The following is a 21,180-nucleotide window of genomic DNA, read 5'->3' as shown; positions in this document are numbered from 1 at the left end:
GTTCAGCTTTTTCTGTGTCCTTTGGTTTCATGGCCCTTTGACAATGGACTCAGCGCAGAGAGCTCTGCAGTCCCTGGTCCTCTTGACCGGGCAGCTGTGAGTGCAAGATCGCCAGCCAGGTCACCGGCCATCCCAGATGCTGACGATGAGCTCAGACCAGAAACCTCACCCCCTAACCCCCCCACCCCAACACACCAAACCCAGAGTTTACTTCTCTATTGGGGGAAATCACCTTTGCTTACACTTCACTAACTGGGAACTGCCGAGAAGGCCCCTGGGCTTTCTGCATGAAGACAGAGCTGTGGCCTCCAGGGCCGCCACCTTGCCCTCGAGTGCAATCCCCGTGGCCCTCGTAGGACACCTTCTCTGCGGATCCTAGCCCAAGCTCCACGCCGGGTTCCCCCAGGACTCCCTGCAAACGTGCACCCCCAGCAGGGTCACCAGGTAACTGTTCTTGCATAGCAAGAGTGTGAGAAACTGGGCCAAGAAAACATATATACCCAGCTCTTCACTCACTTTCCACTTAGTTACGCCGCTTCTAGGAATGTCGTCTGGGAAATGAACACAAATGTGTCATCGTCACAGTGTTATCTGCACCTGCCCAAGTGGGGTCCTACTCCAGGTGCCAAAAGTGCTTGTGATGAATCCGTGTCCCACCATGAGATCTAACCATTCGGATGCGTATGTGCACAGGCAGCTCACTATTACCTCTGTTCCCGAAGCACACGTGGCCTTTGCTAGCAACTGGGGTAAAGCAGCTATGAACCTGCCTGGTCCTGGGCCCCGACCTGCCCAGCTGGGCCCCCAGCCCGCCCCCCTATCCCTCTGCAGACATGCACTCCCCTGCTCTCCCGCAGGAGACCATGCTCCCCAGGGCTGCAAATGGGGGTTCCCTTGCTCGATCGGGACCACCTCCCTTAGCTTCTTACTTCCTGTCTCCTGGAAAGGCATTTCTGCACTCTGCCCCTAGAAGCCTGTCTCCTCTTGTCCCTGTACCAGCTGCACTCACCCCCCCACGCATTCCCCAGCCTCTTCTTGCTCCAGACCTCTTCATGGGCACCCTGGACGTGCCCTGACCCAGTACCAGGCAGCTGGGGTGGGTGCAGTTCGCTAGAGGGGCCACCCGTGACGGGCAGCTGTGAGCTGTAACCACTGGCTCTGAGCTCCGGGAAGGCAAGGGCCTGCGTCGCTCTGTGCACACGCAGCCTGGTGCTGACTCACCGTGGCATTCAACAGCCCCAGGCGGACAACGTGAACACGCGAAGAAGCCTGCTGACGGTTCCATCTCACCCACTGCAGGACTAGAATACATGCGTGGCCCTTCTGCCCATGGGAGCTGCCGGCCCACTGCCAGGCACACCTCAAAGGAGACAACGCTGCATCTGTGTTTGGACATGGGCTTTCACTCCTGACTTCACATGGAATCCCCCAGGCGCTGAGACTCTGGGTGATGGTCCCTCCTCTCTTCAGACGAGGCCCTGAACCCCCAGCACTGAACATTAGTAACAAAGTGAGGAGCATCAACCCTTTCAGACAAACACTCAGAGGCCAGAGCTTGGATGAAGGGTTTTCCGCTGCTATAGAACCCTCAACACAGTGGGATGGGGCGGGGAGCGGAGCTCTCCCCCTTACTCAGAGGCCCTGGGCTCGGTCAGTGTGTGCGCGGTGCTGGCCACAGACACAGAGGACCAGCCCGGGGAGCCCTGTCCTCCTTCCCTAAGAACCCAATACATACAGACTGCCACCAGGGGCCTCGGGTTTCAAACATGGTACCTGAACTTAATGCAAACAGTGCCTTTGCCTTCCCCCCTTTATCCTGGTGCTGGTGTGTGCCCTCAGGATATGGGATGCACCCCAGGGGCTGGGGTATGTTCTCATACCCACAGGAAATGGACTGCGTCCTCAGGGTGGGGGTGCCCCGAGATGGGGCGTATCCTCATGAGGTGGGCTGCACCCTTGTGGTGGTGTGCGTCTTGGGAAGTGGGAAGCATCCTCAGGAAGGAGGGCGTCCCTGAAGACTGGGCTCTGGCTGGGGGTGCACTACCGCATGCCCACCACTAGATGGGGGCCGAGAGCAATGCTCGCTAAGGAAGTAGGGACCGCTGCGCTCCCTCCTTCATTCCCTTCCCACCTGTGGGACTCTTGCCAGGAAGATTTCAATGCTCCCCAGTGGTCTGGACACTGTAATGGGCAGTGGAGCAGATCAGAACCATGTGATTTACTGCTAATAGGACAGGATCAGTGAAACCTTCAGAGAACCCTCAACTCAATATTCCTGCAAACACCCCATGCAGTGTCCAACCCGGGTGTTCTGGTGGCCGGGTGCTCTTGGAGGCTGGGGCTGCGAGCAGACAGGAGGTGCCCTGTGTGCCCAGACACCAGTGGCGGCTCTCGGACTCGCACTGCAGGCACCGGGGGCTGAGAGCGCCGTGCAGAGGTGTGGGTATGGGGGTGGGGTGGGGTACAAGAGAGACCCGTGGGGCAGGGGTGGGCTAGCAGTGGGCGTACCCGTGACATCCAGTGGGCGCTTCTTCAGAGCTGTAACCACTGGCCCGTCTTTTCTGCGCAGCAGGGGGCTGCTCCGTCGCTCTGCCACCTTCTGCTTTAGCCTGGACCGTAATTTCAAATTAGGTTCAGAAGCTGCATGAAAAGGAGACACCGTTATAATCAGACGGTCACGGCTGTGGTCGAGTTTCTCTCACTGGCAGTTAAAAAATATGCATGTTGGGTAAATATTGAGACAACACGGATGTGCGGGTCCAGGGTAAAGGGAAGGCAGCGTTCCTGAGGTCTGTGCGGAGGATCTCCAGTCCCACCCACGGTCCAGGTAATGAGCAAAGCCTGTCTGAGGCTTCCTGCTGTGTTTCTGTGGCCCCATGGGTCGTTGAAGGATGGTGACCCACCTGCTCTGTGTTACACTTCCTTATTCATCTGCTTGTCAGAAATTCCTCCTGCAGCCAACAACCCGGAAACAAGCCACTGCAGGTGAGCGGCTGTCCTGGGGCCCTAGGGCCAACCAGTCCACACCCGCGTGGGGGTGAGCAAGCCCCTGTCTCCCTGAGATGCCACCTGAACAGGACACAGGCGTTTCAGCTTGGCACGGTCTGTCACCAGCTCTGTGTGTACTTTGCAAACCTGTGTATTTAAGCTCAGGGGTTCCCATGCCCCTGCACCTGGAGAGCAGACCACCCCCCCTGACCAACCAGGTCACAGCTCCGGGAAGCAGGGCAAGGGCATGCCCCTGTGAGGCTGCTCTGGGAGGAGGGTGCCCCCCCTCCCATTTGGATGCCCATGCAGGAGTCTCCATGAGGCCTCAGGGCCAGGCCAGGGGTGAGATCGCCACTGCAAAGACATTCATTCAAGTTCTGAGGTTTTACCTGACAACTTCCAAGTTCCTACTACTTCTCTGTTTGCAAATAAGCAAGGTTTTACCTTTTTGTTTGTTTTTAATCAGCAGCCCTGCTGTTTTTAATCTTTCTGGAACAGGAAGTTCACGCTCTCCAGAGCACAAGCAATATAATTGAATTTCCCCCTGGAATCAGAACTAAGACAGCCTGGGTTTGAGGCAGCAGGCCGGGCACGGGGACCCGGTCCCTTGGGAAGCAGGGTAGCAGTGTGCCAGGCCTAAGTGCTGGGGCGCCAGTGACCCAGCCGGAGGCTGGGAGGCAAAGGGCAGCTCTCTGGGGGCCCTGGGAGGGGAAGGGGGTAGCAGGCCACCTACATGAAGCTTCCCAGAGCAATCGAAGACACACTTTATGAGGCCGCCGTACCTCTGACGATGCCACCCAGGTTCTGGTGGGCACATGGGGAGAGGCACCTTTCTGCTCTGTGCTTGTGTGTAGGGTGAGTGCCCATTCCCCTGTTGGACTGTACGACCAAGAGTGGGAAGGATTTGTATGAAGATTATGGAAACTATTCTTTCCTTATTTATTTTGAGATGACTGTAGATTTACATGTTTCATTCACTTCTATTTTTACATGGAGTTTCTTACCATTACTTAACACAAGGAAAAAACCCAAACCTCATCTAACAGGCAAGAAAGTAACAGCTCTCCTCATACCACCAAGGTCTGTGCTGAAAGGACCCGGACACCCTTTTGTCCAAGCTGGGGTCGGAAGCTGCTCCCAAGATCATGGGGCAGCACGGGCCCCTGGGGAGGGAGTGTGTCTGGAGATAGCATATGGGTGGCCCCTGGTGACAGAATCACACTGGGCCAGCTGCAGACCAGTCCTGCTCCTGGGTCTGGCACCCGACCTCCCCCAGGCCCTGCAGGTCACTCTACATTCAATATACCTGGTTGAGTGACAGCTCCGGCCGGGTCAGCGGTCAGGCAGCCATGTCTGCCCAGGGACCCCGGAATCCTGCTAGAATGACTCAGAGATTGCACTGGGCAGGCCCCAAACCCCTTCCCACCTCTCACAGCTGCTGTCACTTGTCTGCAGGCCCTTGCCCTCTCCCAACAATAGGTGCATGGCTCTGCTGTCCTCACAGCAGCAGGGGCACCTCATGAAATGACTCTGCTCATCTGACTTTTTCTGGGTCTCCCCTGGACCTCCTGCACTTGAACATGAAAGTCCGGGAGACCTGAAGGATCTGTCCAGCCTCCCCAATTCCAGGTGAGCCCAGCGACACTCGCTTTGCAAAGACAGACCCGACCCAGGACTCACCACCCCTCCCAGCATTGGCCCCTCTCTGGGCCTCTCCTGACATGCAGTGCCGGTACAAAGCAGGAACAAGGGACACGTGCTCCAGATGTTGGGCATCTCGTTCAGGATGAAAGGAGAGCTTTAAACTGAGAGGGGTGTGCTCGCTTCGGCAGCACATATACTAAACTGAGAGGGGTGGGCCCTTCCCCCTCCCTCTGGGGTTCTCCAGGACCGTCTCTCCACAGAGCCTCTGGGTGCAGGGCCAGGGCCTGGGAGGGAAGAGAGGCAGTCACTTCCTTGTCTCTGTGGTACAGCGAAGACCCAACTCCCCCTCCTTTCTCTGCAGAAGGCATGTTCCTAGGAGCCGTGGGTGCAGGCGTCGGGCAAGCTGAGTTGAGTTCTACGGGCCCCACAGAGAAGACACCAGGCCAGCGGTCCAGCTGTTCATCCACATAGTTCTTGAAACATCCAAATGCCTGCCACCCAAACACCTCTGCGTGGCAGTCGAAGCCTAAGACACAGGCAGCTGCAGACCCCAACAGACAGGCAGAGCTGCAAGACCGCACCTGCCACGTGGAGGCCCGTGCTACCCCCACGGGCTCCTCTGGGTTGCTCCCAACTACGTCTAAGGTCCTCAAAGCTCACGCAGCTCCCAGCGCGGCCGGAAGATTAAGTACAGAACCGTATTTCCTTCCTTTGAATAGGGCTGCAGGCAGACTGACAGCCAAGTGTGAGCAAGAGGCATTCTGGGAGTGGCTCCCAGCAGCTGAGTGCTACCGAAATGGAAGGGGGCTCACTGTGTTCACGAGCGCGGAGTCTGCTCCTCGTGGGCAATGTGAGCACGCTAGGGAAGTTTCTCCTCAAAGGCCATCAGGTACATGACAGATCAAGTTCAACCTTCAAATCCTGCCCCTCACTGGGCAGGAGGTGCCTGTGCTGAGATGAAGGCTGCTCTCCACAAACCCTCACATCTACAGCGATCTCACGCAGGTCCAGCTTTTCCCGAGAGCTGGTCACAGCACAACGGCCATCAGAGTGGGAACATGGGTAACGGTCTGTCGGGCAAAGGGACCTAGCTGCCCGTGGCATATACCCACAGATCACATTGTCTGGAGGCAGGGGCTGCTCTGGGGGTGGGGTGAGCAGGCAAGGGTGTGCAGAGCACCATCTCAGCTGGGCACATGGGTAGAGCCGTCCTTCCGAGACCCACAAAATGGCAGCGTGGGAGGCAATGGGGGAGAAGCCACAGGACAGACGTGGGTATGGGAAGAAGACAGTGGGAGGAAAAGGGGAGTGAAAAGGTCCAAGATCACATTAATAACAATGCCAGGAGAGGTCAGGGCAGAGCAGGGAGGTCACTAACCCAGTGACTGGAGACACCCTCCTCCCTCTACAGGAGGCCTGGTGCCTGGCTGGGGGCGGGGGTGAGCGCTCCTCACGGCCCCTTGCTAGGCAGACCCTGTAGAGTTCTGGAGCTCTGGGGGCCAGGCAGGGATTGGCCTTGTCAGTGCTGTTGGATTCTGCAACAGCCACTTGGAGGCAAGACAGAAACTCAAAAATCCTGTGGGAAAGGGACTTCTGTACCCAACCACATTATCGGTCAGATGGGGGCCAGAACAGACATCTGCCAGTGTGCACGGACCTGCGTTCAAAGCCTGTTCAGGTCCTCAGAGAGCTGCTGTGCCCATGCAAGGTGAAGGAGGGGGCCATGTAGGAGTCCAGGGGAAGGGGCGGAGCCTCCCTAGAGGGTGCAGGGGAGGCGTGGGGGCGGACCAGCAGGTGGGACAAGGGGTGGGGGCCTTGTGGCTGGGAGCCTGTCTCCCAGGCCAGAGAGAGGTCTCTGGGCCACCTGCCATGCGGGGGGAGGGAGCGGTGGGGGAGGGGGCTCCCCAAGGTGAATTAACGACAGGAACGCAGAACACTAAGCAACAGAAAAACCATGATCAGCTTCAGGAAAAGGGCAAATTAGGCAAACAAGGAAACACAGGCATGGTCACTCTGCATAGGTGTGTACTTTCTGTACATCCCCTGTCAAGGGGCAGGGAGGGGCAGGTCCTGACCCCCTGTGGAGTCAAACCCTGTCTTGAGCCTCATGCAGTTCTCGGATTTATGCGTACTTATTTTCTTTGAAAACAATAAGAAGTACTCTGGAAAGCCAAATGACAGACTAGAATATGACTTTCATAACACACGTGTCAGACGGAAGACTGATGGTCTTCAGGAGCTCCTACAAAGCCACAGACGCTAGAAAGAAAGCACCCGAAAGAAAGCACAAGGGGCTTGCCATTAAACTTCCATCCACTGAACACTGAGGGACCTGCCTGTGCATCCTGTGTGGTTCTAGATGCCATACACGGGGGCGGACAAGCCCAGGCCTGGCAGGCACTCTGAGCTCCACACAGCTTGCCGGCCACGCGTCCCAAGCCTTGGGTCACAGTCACCTGGGTTCCCAGAAAAGACAGGAAATAAAGACACTTGAGCTTGTCTAACAATGACGGGATTGCCGAAAACATCCCAGAAAGCACGACTGGCTCATCTGTCGCCTGGGCTAGGCTGATCGTGGTGGCACTTAATGATGTGGACAGAGCAGGCTCCCTGGAGCTCTGCTATGGTGTGACGTGCTCAGCATCTCAGAGCTCGCAAACCCCCTGAAGCCAGCCGTCCCATTAGCAGGGATCGATCATCTGGAAATTCACAGGGATCGATCATCTGGAAATTCACAGGGATCTATCCTAGCACAAGAGGGCAGAGGTAGAGTTATGCTAGAAGAGTTACAAATTTATATGCACAGACCAGACCATGTAGAAAGAGGTGCTGATCCTCACACACTCAGATGGAAAGATAGACTCAATGTAACAGCAACTGAAAAATACAGTCACGGGACAGAACGCAAAGCAAGTGTTCTTGTTAACATGAAGACAACCAGACACGCTCGCTACCCCCGATACACAGTCCGACACGGATGCGCTGAAGATATCCGGACAGATACCAAACTAACCAAAGCAGCTTGTCTCTGGGAAGTAAGACACAGAAGCTGGTGTAACTCATGTTCTGTTAGAAGCACGCAGTATGTGGTATTTCGTAAAGAAAGAGGTACTACATGCTGCTGGAGGCTGGTGTCTCCCACTGGGTCAGTCTCGTAGCCTATTTCTTCTGTTGGCGATCAGCTCAGTGTGGGGTGGCCACTGAACAGTGAAATGTGACTTCAAGATCCCTTCTGGTACTTTTCATATTAGAAGGAGGTCAAGTCTGATAGATGTCAAAGTTTGAAGGATGGGACACGGGGTATGTGAGCCAATCACTTTACATAGAAGCTGCCTAGTACTCCCCATACGGACCATCTCTAGAAGCTTCCTAGGAAAGCACAATAAAGCCTTTTAAAAAACCCTCCGAACACACTGACACCCCCACTTTTAAGAGCACAGAGTCAATGGAAGACAGCCCAGCAAACACCACGTGGGGCCGGAGCTCAGCGGGGCCAGCACCCCTGGCGCTGCGGTCACTCCTCACCCCCACCCTGACTCTTTGCTCAGAGACTGTACAGGAAGGGCAGAGCTTGCCGGCCCGGCCCCGAGCGAGACGTGCAGGGCCATTTATCACACTGCAACTGACCCTCCAAATCACGCCTTTCCACTGAACTGCGGTGAGTGGGGGTCGCCCCTCTCCGCCCCTGCTGGGGACTTGTACCATGCTTGCCGCCGACCACCTGCAAGCAAGACCCAGGTGGCCCTGTGACAGCCCATCCCCAAATCTCAGAGACACGCAAACTCAGCTGTGAGGAGCGTCACTCAGTTTGCCAGGGTCCTAGGGAAACCCGCTGACCTGCTGCTGTGTTCTATGGCTGCAGAGGTCATGGATTGCCCGCCCCTGGTTCTCCACAGGCTTTGCATTCCCACGGCAGATCTCCACAAGGTGCTGGGGACACATGCGGCGGCCAGCTGCAGAGAGGGATTCTGGTATCCAGCAGGATGGAGGCAAGGCGGCTGCCAGGAGACTGCTGATGGGGCCTGAAGCCACCTTCCTTGTGTCTGGGGTCAAAGCCTAGCCTCACCCTGCACCTGCCCGGGCGCCTCCCCGGCCCGGCCCCATGGGTCCAGCCTGACACTTGAGTGGGGTCTGGGCCCTGCTATTCCCTGCCCATCCAAGCAGCTCAGAGCCTGGCACCCTGGAGACTCACGAAATTACCACGGCACAGACACTGGGGACGAAGCAGACGCTGCCTTGTCTGGAACAGCAGCCCCAGCCGGGCCCTCCGGCTGAGGGCGTGGGCAACAGAGTCTGGCTCCCAATGTCACTGCGGTGACTGGGCAAGGCAATGAGCCTCAGAATCCAGCCCTAAGGGTCACTGCCAGACGTGAAAGTCACAAGAGAACATGTGTACTCCCTACAGACAGGGACTTGGTCCCCTGGGCGTTCAGGCCCATCGAAGATGACATGGGAACAACAGTCACTGGGGGGTTTTCAGTGACTGGATGCAGTATGGGGGTGCACTGTGACCCACACTCATGTGATAGCAACACAGGTTATCTGACAAGGGACACCGGGCGCACAGGGGCGTGGGTTGGTGCTAGGCCTGCCTTGCCCCCTTCGCCGGGCTGTGTAGGGAACCGAGGGCAGGCTCCAGCAGGTGCCATGTTCTTCCTGCTGCTCCAGAGAGCAGACCAGAGAGTGACCCTGCTGCCTGTAGCACAGTGGCTGCATCCCATCCCACGGGAAGTCCCAGCCTGCGGGCCATAGGTGGGCCAGGCTGACTGTGCGCTCTCCCTGCTGAGCTGAGCAGCTACAGACAGTGGAAACTGCTGTCTCCCACAGCTTGGAAACTGACTGCCACTTCCCGTGAGCAGCTGCAAACCTACGAGGTGCAGAGCTGCGGGAACCTTCTAGAAGGAAGAGCCCCAGGAGCCACTGGCCGCAGAAGTGAACACAGGCTGGAAGCCGAACACCTTGGGCCCAGCGTCCAGGGGGAGCTGTGGCCCGTACCACCCAGCCTCCCCCCACTGCATCTGGGGCGAAGGGTGGGCAGCAGGACTGCTTCCAACACGGCTGACGGGCGCGACTCCTCCCTAAGCACTTCCTGAGACAGATGGTCGGCGTCCTCAGTGGTGTCCAGCACACGGCACTCGGTGCTGAGGTCCCAGCGGTCACGGTCAGAATGGAAGTGGACGGAGATGGGCAACGACAGAAAGCTTTGTTTTGTTTCATTCTGGTCTCATTTCATCAGTCAGAAGTCACAGAGGACAATTTAAGAGGCGTTATGCAAAAAATTGACAGCAGCTAACATCTTTAAAAATGTTAAGTTGAAGAAGCTACTGGAGAAAAGTATAACCTAAACATCATCTATATGACAAAACTGGATTTTCTCTTGGCACATGGGTGGCTCAGTGGGTAAAGCCTCTGCCTTCGGCTCAGGTCATGATCTCAGGGTCCTGGGATCGAGCCACTTGTTGGTCTCTCTGCTCAGCAGGGAGCCTGCTTCCCACTGGCTCTCTCTCTGCCTGCCTCTCTGCCTACTTGTGATCTCTGTCAATAAATAAATAAAATCTAAAGAAAAAAAAAGAAGTGGGAAAGCGTCCTTTCTTCCGTGTGAATGTGTGGTCGAACGTACTTTGCTCAAACGAAATCCTTGGTGGAGCTGCTTGATGCCCCACAAACCCAGAGAGGACCCGCTGATGGGTGCAGGGTGGGTGGCATGGAACAGGTCCCAGTATATCTTCAGTTAGTAGATTTGGAGGGGACAGAAATTCAGTCAGGTGGCCTCCACTGCACTTGCTCTGTACCTGTGCACCCCGGGACAGGACCCAGCCTGCTGGGAGGTGGGGATGCCCTGCTGTCAACCACAGGGAAAGGGGCAGGCTCTCCAACAGGAAGTGAGGGGAGCCCAAGCTGGGCACTCAGGTGGTGAAGAGGAACCAGGGGCCAGGACATTTTCCCAAACCTCCAGGAAGGCAAGGCACAGGAAGTTGGTGAGACTTCCAGCAGTAAATGGCACAGATTGCTGTGTGGCCTTCCCTCAGGGAGCTTAGCAATTCCACCTGCTTCTGGCGGAACTGGGGGGCTGAAGGAAGGGTCTAGGGGAGTGGAGGCTGGCGGGAATGGGCTATTGGGTGGGGGAAAGGATAAATGGTAGCCTGACAACTTGGGAAAATGAGAGCAGAGCCCCCGCAGCCAGGCTCCCTCTAAGCACTTTGCAAACATCAACTCCATGACTTATCCCAGCCCAGGAGGTAGGTGTTTCCTGATAGCAAAACAGGGAGGCACAAAAGGCTTCCCCAAACCACAGGGCAGGAAGTGAAGCCGCTGGATGTGAACCCAGGCCACTGGAAAAAGTCACTCCCTGAACACTCAGAGGCTTGGGTGAGTCGGGGCGCTCTTCTGAGAATGAGCAGAGCCGGGCACAGTGCACCCAAGGAGCAGGGACAGCGGCTCTGCACCTCACAGGCACGTGTCCTGCAGGGGACTGAGCCCTGGGGACCGAGGGGCAGGCTGACACTGTGAGACCCACAGGATTTGGGGTCAAGTTGAAACCAAGGGGAATATTCAAGTGTACATCACATTTATTAAAAATTATAATTTTAATCATTCGAGACATTTTGTAATTAAGATTTCATGTTTGTAGTCTTTCTTATTATGCACTCTCATATAAACGCACAGATAGGAATTACTGAGAATTAGTGACATCAAGTGTTTGAAAATGGATACTTTCAGGATGATACAAGACACCTAACTACACTCCATTCCCTTAAGTGATTTAAACATTTCTTCTGAAATCTTTCTATTATTAATATTATTAATGTGCTGGTGATGTCTTCTTGAAAAACTGATAATGCAATCACATCTTAATTAAGTTCTTCTGGAGCACCATGTGCTCACGGGCACTTCCCTGAGGGTAACGAGGGGTCTACATGTCCCAGGGCAGTGGGGGGCTGGGGCACAGCCAGGTTCAAGGCAAATAGGTGTGACAGGCTGTGCTCCCAGCACAGGAACCGGCAGCCACAGAAACCGAGAAACATGACAGGGGCCCGTGAGACAAAAGGTCACAGGCCACGCAGCTCGGCAGAATAGCACCGCGGCTGCGTGGAGTTGGCCGTCCCGCATCCAGAGTCTTCCAGAGACCCCGGCTCCAAGTGGTCAGCATCACGTTCTGTGTCTTGTAACAGAAGCCAGTGTCCAGGTGGCATAGGCCCTGTCTGGTTGGGAGAGGGGAGGAACCAAAGCAAACACCCCCTGGCGGGCAGTCCCATTTCTATTTTGAGAGGGAGGGGTGAGCTCATTCCAGGGAGCCCCGGGAGGCCCTGAGAGGTCGGTGCTGCTCGCTGCCCTTCCCTGGGACATCAGGGGAAGAGTCAGAGGTGTCTCCTGACAAGGCAAGGCCCCTCAGCAAGAGGTGGGTGGCTCGGCTTGGTGGCCGGGTACTTAGTCTTCTGCTTCCTCCACTGGGACCTTGGGGGCCACACTCACCACACCCAGGGCAGGAGGAAGAGCTGTCTGCTCAGCATATCCACAGCAGTGTGGGGATACAGGAGTGCATAGCTCCATTTCACTGATGCCAAACTGAGGCCAGGGGAAGCTAAGGAATCCATCGCAGGGCACACAGGGCTACGAAAGCAGTGGAAAGAGCTGACTCGAGCTGCTGGCTGCTGGAGCCCATGACCTCTGTCTACCTGACCCACCCTCATGCCCTTAAGGTGAGGGAGACTCCCTGTTCCTCGTTCTCTTTCCTGGGCCAGGGCATCGGGAGCACACACGGTCTTCCTCTCTCCACACAGCCCGCTGCTTCCTGTGACCTGCCATTCTGCTGATCTGAGCTCAGGCCAATACAGCACGAAGTTCCAGAAGGGGGGATGGGGGCCACCTTGTGAGAACTGGCCCCCAGCTCCTGACAGAGACCTTCCTGTTGGGCGCATGGGCTATCTGGGTAAAACCCACGGCTGTCCTCAATGGAAGGGCGAGAATCACACACTCACACCGAGGAGAAGAGGACAGAGTGGCAACTTCCCTTTCACCAGGGGAGGGTTTACAGGTGATGGGAAGCCCTGCCCATGCCTGCAGGATCCTCACTGTTGACTCGGAGGGGCTCCATAGTCCTCTCTCCTATCCTTGTCCAGGACCCTGGGGTCCTGGACCCGTGGCCATTCTGATGGGGCCACTCAATCTCACACACCTGAGTGTCAGTCAAGCACTACCGAGGAGCCTTGCTGCAATTTCTGGCTCTAGACTCGGGCTCTGCTCCCTGAGTGCTGCAGCGAGCTCTCTGGACCCAGCTCTGCCTGTCGTGAGGCTCTAAGTCCTCTGTTGTTAGGATGGAGTGGTATATGAACCCCCAGCCCTGTCACCCAGTGCCTCATCACTCAGGTAAAGATGCTGATGTCTCATTGCCTTAAAGAATATCTGTCTAAAAGCAACCCAAATCCTCTGGATAAAACAAAATCTGTGTTTACAAAGAGAAGGCTATGCCTCACGAGCCTCATTTCCGCTAAGTAGGAACTTCCCACAATGCCCTGCGACCATAGGCTCCGCATGTCTGCAACCAAGGGACCCAATTCTCCACAGCCCACCCTAGCCTGCCCACACCTCGTGGTGGATAGAGCCTCTGCAGGACGCCCCCGTTCTGGCCCCTGCCCTTCCGGCCACCCTCAAGCCCTGGCCATGGCCACTCTGATCTTTCTTAAAAGCTGCTGCCCACTCAAACCATCACCACTGGCAAAAGTCCAAGGGAGCCTGTTGGAGTGTGAATACCCTTCTTCTTCTGGTCTGTGACAGGGCCACACACACCCCGAGGTCTCCTGAGATGTCCTTGCAGGACACAATGAGTTTCTTTCTTGAACAGACTTCCTCCCACTCTGGGATGCCCTCCCAGGCCCCGCCCAGCCCAGAGTCAGCCCCAAGGGCCATAGGGCGGCTGGCCTGCTCCCACAAGGTCTCATGTGAATCAGCAAGCGCTGCTGTGTCCCTGAGCCCAGCAGGGGATGCTCTGGGCTATGACAAAGTGGAGCACACCACCCAGAGGAGGGTAGCTTGGGTGTTGTTTATAAATGAGTGTGAGTTTTAAGCCGTAGGTGTACACACATGAGGCTCATTGCTCTGGGTATGAATCATAAAGCAATACTTAAGGACATTATTTTAAAAAATGATGCTCTAATACAAAAAGCCAATACTTAAGCACAAGCAGGGATTCCCTCTGACTCAGCCTGTAGGGAAAGTGGGAGGGTCGGTTGAGAGCCCCGCCCCCTGTGGGGCATGTGGGAGGGGCCGGCCGAGAGCCCCACCCCTCAGGCCCTGGGCCTGGGAGACCTGAACCTGTTTTTTGGAGCAGGAAGGAGCGCTGACCTGTTTTTCGGAGCGGGAAGTCATCTTTGCTGTCGTACATTCCCAGGACCGGGTGGTTGTAGGAGGCCGACACCCCACTCTGGGGTGGGGAGCTCTGGTCAAGCGAACTGTGCTGTGTTTTCCTGGAGAGAAGAGGCAAAGGCAGACGGATGAGTCAACAAGGGGCGGAAGTCCGCCAGACACACCGGCCCCAGATCAGCTCTGGCTCACCAAGGCGACGGGCTCCTGTCTGCCCCAACGCTGAAATGAGACAGAAACCAATAATGAACATGCGACCCAAGGCTGAGCAGCACCTCCACAGCTGAACCCTGTGCCCAGAGGAACAGGGCCTGGTGCGAAGCCGGCCGGCATCCTGTTCCTCTTGGGCGGCTCCTTGCAGGGCTGCTCCCAGGCCACCAGGCCACAGCCAGCCACGGAAAGGCCTGTCCTCGGGGGCCCATGGCAGCCAAATGTGGACAGGACCTGCACGGTTGCAGGCAGCTGAGATCTGGTGGGGTGTATTTGGATCAAGCAATGGTCAAGGGCCCCCAAGGGGCCCTTCCTTCGGCAGAAAATACCCAGTGTTCATCTGCACTTTCAGAGGAACAAAATCCACCCCGTCACCCCACTTCCTAGGGGATGGCGGGTATCAGGAGCCAACACCCTGTGCCGGGAAGTGGGTCTGTGATGTTTACTGCCTCCAGTGACCAGCCAGGCACACTCAGCATCCTGAAAATGGTGAGGCAGGCTCTGGCTCCAGCAGGAGGCTCAAGTGGGCGGGAGGGGAGTGGGGCTTGGGAATGGGGTGCCGCCAGCCCTCGGGAAGACCATCGGCATGTCCTGGAAGCTCCCACCCTAGGTATAATGAATTCTGTCGAGTCTTTAAACTGTGTAATCTGCTTAATGGCTTGAAGCAAATTTGCCAACTTACTTATTTGGAATTTGTTCGACTGTTTATTTGAATACACGTACTCCACATCCACGCACCTGTGTTATTTGAATTAAGAATAGGAGCTCTTAAATGCTTACAGGTGGATCATTTAAATATGGGACAGCAAACTTGTGCAGACTGTGGGCTGATCACAGAGACCAGTCCATTGAGCACAGCCTGGACATCTGGGCTGTGGGGCCCAGCCAGGCTGTGTAGTGGGCAAGAGCTCATGCTCCTGGGGACAGGTGCATGCACACGACTGTACCCGCGACACGGGGTCACCTCCTTAGGCAAGAAGCCCTCCTTTTCACTTGTGCTTCCGCTGAGACAACCCTGGTCTCACGTCAGGGGGACACTGTCTGACAATCTTATTAAAGGTCTGAGGGTGGTTGCCCCAGGTGGCTCAGTTGTTATGCATTTGCCTTCGGCTCTGGTCATGATCCCAGGGCTCTGGGACCGAGTTCTGCATCAGGCTCCCTGCTCAGTGAGGAGTCTGCTTCTCCCTCTCCCTGCTGCTCTATTTGTGCTCTCTCTCACTCTCTCTCTTTCTGTGTCAAATAAATAAATAAATAAAATCTTAAAAAAGAAAAAAAAAAGTCTGAGGGCAACACTATCTCTACCAAATCACGTCTTCTGAGGTGTCCTTCAGGGAATGTGGCCTTAGCCGGTTTCAAACTTCTTAGTGCTAAGTCACAATGTGGGAAGGAATTCGCTTTCTCTTTCATGAGACGCATGGAAAGACCCATGTGTGCATTTTGTGACCCGAAAGTGTGAATAATAATTATTGGTAGAATAGTATTATAAATAATAACTACTGTTATTAGACTTCAATTATACACTGTTTATAAAGAAGCCACAAGTTGGAAAAGCTGTATTTGTTCAAGATCTAATAGATTTTCTCTTCTGGTTTGCTCTCTGGAGATGATGACAGGGTGAAACGCTCCCTTTCTCATAGGGCCCTTAGAACCACAGTGCAAGGCCATGACCTGGGCTCAGCACACAGCAGTCCCGCATCGTCCCAGGACATTGGGCTGAACCGGCACACAGGAGGCCAGGGTTATCACCACAGAGGCCCCAGCGTTCAAGCGAGTGACTCACATCCCCACCATGCAACTGCCTGGTACCCTTCTGACTCCCGGACGAGAGCTCGTCCCCAGGTGCCCACCACAGAGCTAAGTGGGTTGCTCCAGGAAAACCCGCTGTCACCCCCCTCCCCCCGCCGCCACCCGCCCCAGGGACCGTGTACGTGTGTCCCAGGGAACAAGGACCTGGAGGGTGAGCAAAAGTGAAGTCCTGACCCTGGACTGCATGCATACCCCCCAGTGACACGCTCTCCATCTCGCACACACCTGCATTATCGTACCCCACCCTCATACCTCACACATACCCCACCCTGCACACTGACACACTCTCACACACATCCTCCCCCACCACTGACACACTCTCAATAGTCACACGTACCCCACCCCGCATACTGACATGCTCACACACTCACACGCACACTGACGTGCTCTCACAGACACTCTTCCCCACACACTGACATGCTCGCAGTCACATGTACCCCACCCCACACACCTACACGCTCACACACCCCCTACCTGTACATTGACACACTCTCACACACTCAGTGCACTCCACTCCATGCACAGACCCTCACACACTCCCATGTGCACACCTGCTACCCCCATCCCCTCACACAGGGGAGCAGAACCTGAGGGTGGCCCCTTCCATGAGCCTCAGCCCTGCCCATAGGCCCAGCCCCAGCTCCCGGCCCCAAGTCATGGCCCCGGTCACAGCCCTTGGTCACAGCCTGGCAGGAGGTGCTTGGTGGCACCTGTGCCAGTGTCTGGGCCGCTGGTGGATGACCTGTGGTCTTCAAGGAGGTGCAGACGGAAGCACAGAGAGGAGCGCCCTCGGCTCTCTGGGCCCTCCTCAGGCTGCGCCATGGCATCCAGCTGCCTCAGCCCTCCACAGCCGGTCTTTCCCGCCAAGTCAGACTTACACAAGTGACCTCAACACAACCTGCCCTCGCCTAACCAGCACTGCCCAGCGCAAGGACGATGTGAGTTACCCAAGCAATTCAAATGGCACAGCAGCCCCGCTGAAATGAGTAAATATGGCTGAATTGACTTTATGACACTCTTTAACCCAGTATATGCCAGTTACAATCATTTCAACGTGCAATCAGCCTAAAATGGTCGGTGAACAGGTCACATTGTCTCCATCATGCTGAGGCGCTGCAGTCTGCCCTGTCTGGCACCCGCACAACAAATCTCCATTAGAACAGCCTCATCTCTAGGCCCAGGGACACGTGGGGGGCCACCACCACTGTGGACACAGAGCAGCGTTGTCTCCACCGACAGGACCCCATGCCATCCGCAGCCGAGCTTGGGGCCCCTAGCCCAGTCGCCAGCTGGCTCTGTTGCTAGATTCATTATGCTGACTCCAGATCGTCATTTACCCGCATCCCCGAACAGGGGTCCATGTCGCTTCTCTGCCTGAGCATCCCATCTCTAGGGCCTGCCGCCTCCTGTGCTCTCCCTCTGGTGGGTGTTTGGGCTGCTTCCGTTCTTTGGCAGCAACACGATGCATCCGGGACCCCAAGAACACGCGTGTGTGTGGACAGAAGTTCTACCTCTGGGGCAGACCCTGGCAGGACAGGGTCTTGAGGGGAGAGAGGCACGTTCACCTTTATGAGAAACTGCTGGACTATTTGCCACCAGCTGCACCACTCCACTCCCCCTGGCTGCACGCCACAGTCCATGGGCCCCACATCTTCACCGCTTGGCCAGCTAAACTCCAGGCACCCCACTGGGTGCGAGGGGGTGACACCCAATGGCTGAGATTTGCATTTCCCTGACAGCTAACCATCTTTTCATGGACTGGCTGGCTATTTATAGGTCTTATTTTCTGAGGTATTAATTCAAATCTTTTGCTTGTATTTTTTTCAGTAGATCACTTATCTTTTTATTATTGAGTGGCAGGAACTCTTTATATATTTTGGATATAAACCCTGTGAGAAGGGATAGGAATTGTGAATATTTTTCCAGTCCACGGTTTGCCTTTTTATTTTCTTCGTGGTGCCTTTGAAAGAGCAGTTTTTAATTGTCATAAAGTTCATCGCTGGAGTTTTTGGCTTATGCTCGATGACAGCAGTGTCCTAAGAACTCTGTCCACCTCTGCCCCAGGCTGTGAAAACTTCTCCTATCTTTTCTTCTAGGAGTTTCAGCTTTTGTGTTCGGGTTTACATTTGGGCTAATAATCATTGCGGGTGAAGTGAAGCCAAGGTCAAAGTTCAGTTTTTCCTCCACAAAGACCCAGTTTTCTGACCGTGTTTCTGCCTTCACACAGCAAGTGAATGCGACAGTCACTCCGTGATGTTGGGTTTAGAGTGACAGTACAAGACCGCTGCCAAATTCAGTGCAAACAAACCTGTCCTCTGGCTGACTTCCCCACTCCAGCCCATGTGCCCCAAATCCCTCTAAGGGAGCTGAACCCAGGGCAGGCAGGCTGCGTCCGGGTCAGGCCTGAGGAGCCCTGCTCCCCAGGCAGCAGCTACCTCAGTCCCTACTGGGACCCCACAACCCAGGATGGAAAGCTACCTGCCTTCCCTCTCTCCCCCATCCCTGCCCAGGAGCTCCTCCCCAGAAGCCCCTCCCTCCATTCCAGACTCTCTCCACAGTGCTCCCTTTCTGCTGGGACCCACCCTCCCCCACAGCCTCTAGGACTGGAGGTGACACACTCTCCTGTCACATGTGACCCATCACCACAGCCTCTGTTCCGGCCAGTGGTCTCCCGTCCCAGCCTCCTGCCCGCTCACAGGGAGCCTGGCACCAACCTTCTACCATCCGACATGGTCAGCCCACAACTTCTGCAGGCTTCTGGTCCCCCGGGCCCTTGCCAGCCTTACATCCCCAGTAGTGTCCCTGACTGACCCTCTCAGCCCACAAGTCACTGCTACTAAATGCTCCATCCCAGCAGGTCCTAGGACGCCTCTGCCCTCTTGGTGCCTTCACTGGCCTGTCCTCTCAGATCCCCCCAGTGCCTCCCAGTCTGAGTCCCCGAAGCCCACTCCTCTTCCTGCTGTCTTCAGTGTGAACCCCACGGATACCATCTCACAGGCTACCCAAACTGCTTTCTTGGGGGTGTTGCCCAGTGGCCCCACCCCCAGGGGACAGTGCAGCTTCCCCACTGCAGCCCCGGTTGTCTGGGGGCCCAGACGTGGGGCCACCAGGTGCTGCTACTGGCGTTTCCAAAGAATCCTGCATGCGGTGGATGTGGGCCCACAGCCTTGCTTGTGGCTTTCCATGGCCGCCACTGCCTCTGCTCTGCAGTGGGAGTCGTGTCACTGGCTGACCTGAGTGCACGCCCACACATGTGCAGACAGGCGTGAGCACAGCCTTCCGGACCTGGTGGCATGTTGTGGCAGCACATGGCATGAGGGCCGCTTTCTCTGCCTTGGAATAATATTCCTTTCTGGTTGTACTGATGACGACGTAGTCTGCCAGGATATGTGGGACCATCCCAGGGGGACATGGTGGTGTTTGATTTAGTCAAATAGTTGCCCCTTTAAGAGCTTGAAGATAGATGTGTTTTTCCCCAATACAATGAATGATAACCATATTTTGACTTATGAAAACTACCCTATGGGTTTTCTGTAAGAAATGAAAATTACCCTCAAAGACAGCGGAAAACTGTATTTCTAAGCAAAGCCTGCAAAGCACCCTTGATCATGGTTTAAAGCCATGTACAACTGCCCCTCTGTGCCCCACGTGGCCTGGACCATGGCCAGCCCCTTGCAGCGAGTTTATGCTCCGAGGACATCCCTATGCACGTGGGCATCACTTCTGACCTTTCTGCAACGCCACACCAGCTTTCTTTAACTATCAGCAGGAGCAAGGTTCCCTGGTGGCCTCTGTCCGTTATGCCTGTCTTGGGAGAGGGTTCCTAGCACAGAAATAAAATACGCCACAGCAGCTATGGGCTTACCCAGCAGTCAATAAAACACCAGGTTGAAATTCAGTAGGTGCATTCGTACAATTTAGAACCAGAGATCCAGTTTAAGTGGCTCCTTTTGCAGCCAAAATATATGGTGAGGAGAGTCAGGGCCAGGCACCAGCCCTGCACGCGTCAGTCCGTTCACTGACAGATGGGCCCCTCTCTGTCTGGAAGACTGCCTCTGCGTAAGACCCACGGGACTGCTCATTACCCTGTGTTCGTGGCTGTGCGCACAGCCTTCCTGTCCACACCTGCCCCCCTGCCTCGCTGGGTGAAAAACCGGGTGCTGCTCGGGCCACCGAGAGGAGGCTTGGAGCCTGCGCACGCCCCCACTTACCCGTACCAGTAGCGGGGGTCGCTGGAGATGCAGTGGTTCAGGTTCCGGTGGGCCAGAGCCTTCTTCTTATTGAGGACAAACTCCTGCAGCTTCATCTTCACCTCTGTGCTGGCCACCGCACCTGGCGCAGAAGGAAGCACAGACAGATGACCTACTGGAGCCTCGGCCTGGGGAGTGGAGGGTGGCCGCGGGGCTCCTTGCCTGACAGGGAGCGAAGGTGTGCAGACGGGCCCAGGGTTCTAATTCAGGATGTTGCTGATGCCGTGACGGCTTCTCAAAGGAAGGAAAAAGATGGGAGAAGTTTTAATAAGAGGCCTTCTTCCCATGAAGATTTTACATAATTGCATCCCATCTAAAATGCAGAAGTCATCAGCATGAAGACTTACTATTACCTAACACAAAACCACCAAGGGAAGTTTGATACTGTTACATAAAAGACCATTCTGAATTCGGTGCTGGCAGCGTGGTGGCTTCCTTCTCACTGGAGCAAAAACAGCAGACGCTCAGAGAGCTTCTGTGCACACCCCCCAGTGCCAGTGAGAGGGACGGAGTGTGCACCCTGGGTGGGCACACTGTGATGCTTGTGTACAAGGAAACCAAGCCGGCTTCGTTTCCATGCGTGTCCGAGGGAAGTTTCTGTTCCTTCCAGCTCATCGACTACTTACTTCGAGCACGTTCACCAGGCTTTACTAAAAAGTCAGAATCATGTGCTCTGTGGTTTTCTTGCGTGCTGGTTACTCACCCAAAGAGAAAACAGGCAACTTTGAGAAACAGACCCACAAAGCAAAGTCCAGACCCACCGCTCTATAGTAAGACCCGTGCGCGTCTGATCCACGCTCCTCGGGGCCGGGCTCAGACTCCACGGCACGCCCGCACCCACCCCTTCCCTGTGAGCAGCAGAGTTCCTGTTGTGCAGAACCAACCAGGATTCTTCATGGTGGAAAGATACTTCAGAAGGTGA

The 21,180-nt window shown here is 55.6% G+C and overlaps 1 protein-coding gene across 9 annotated transcripts in view; it reads right to left on the bottom strand.

Moving 5' to 3' along the window:
* HDAC4 (histone deacetylase 4) overlaps positions 1 to 21,180 on the bottom strand; it is a 283,692-nt gene that overhangs the window by 62,857 nt on the left and 199,655 nt on the right. For 8 of the 9 annotated variants that reach the window (XM_082690962.1, XM_082690963.1, XM_082690965.1 and 5 more), the window contains 3 exons: positions 20,220 to 20,340; positions 13,975 to 14,096; positions 2,509 to 2,640 (listed from right to left, as the gene is read on the bottom strand). In XM_082690962.1, the coding sequence (XP_082547088.1) occupies positions 2,509 to 2,640; positions 13,975 to 14,096; positions 20,220 to 20,340 (375 nt within the window). The remainder of the gene's footprint in view (positions 1 to 2,508; positions 2,641 to 13,974; positions 14,097 to 20,219; positions 20,341 to 21,180) is intronic. The other variant, XM_082690959.1, reaches the window with a different exon arrangement.

Source organism: Mustela nivalis (genome assembly GCF_964662115.1).
Source record: "Mustela nivalis genome assembly, chromosome: 11".
Taxonomy (NCBI): domain Eukaryota; kingdom Metazoa; phylum Chordata; class Mammalia; order Carnivora; family Mustelidae; genus Mustela; species Mustela nivalis.
Note: the sequence above shows the minus strand (reverse complement) of the source record. Positions and strands in the feature narration are given on the sequence as shown.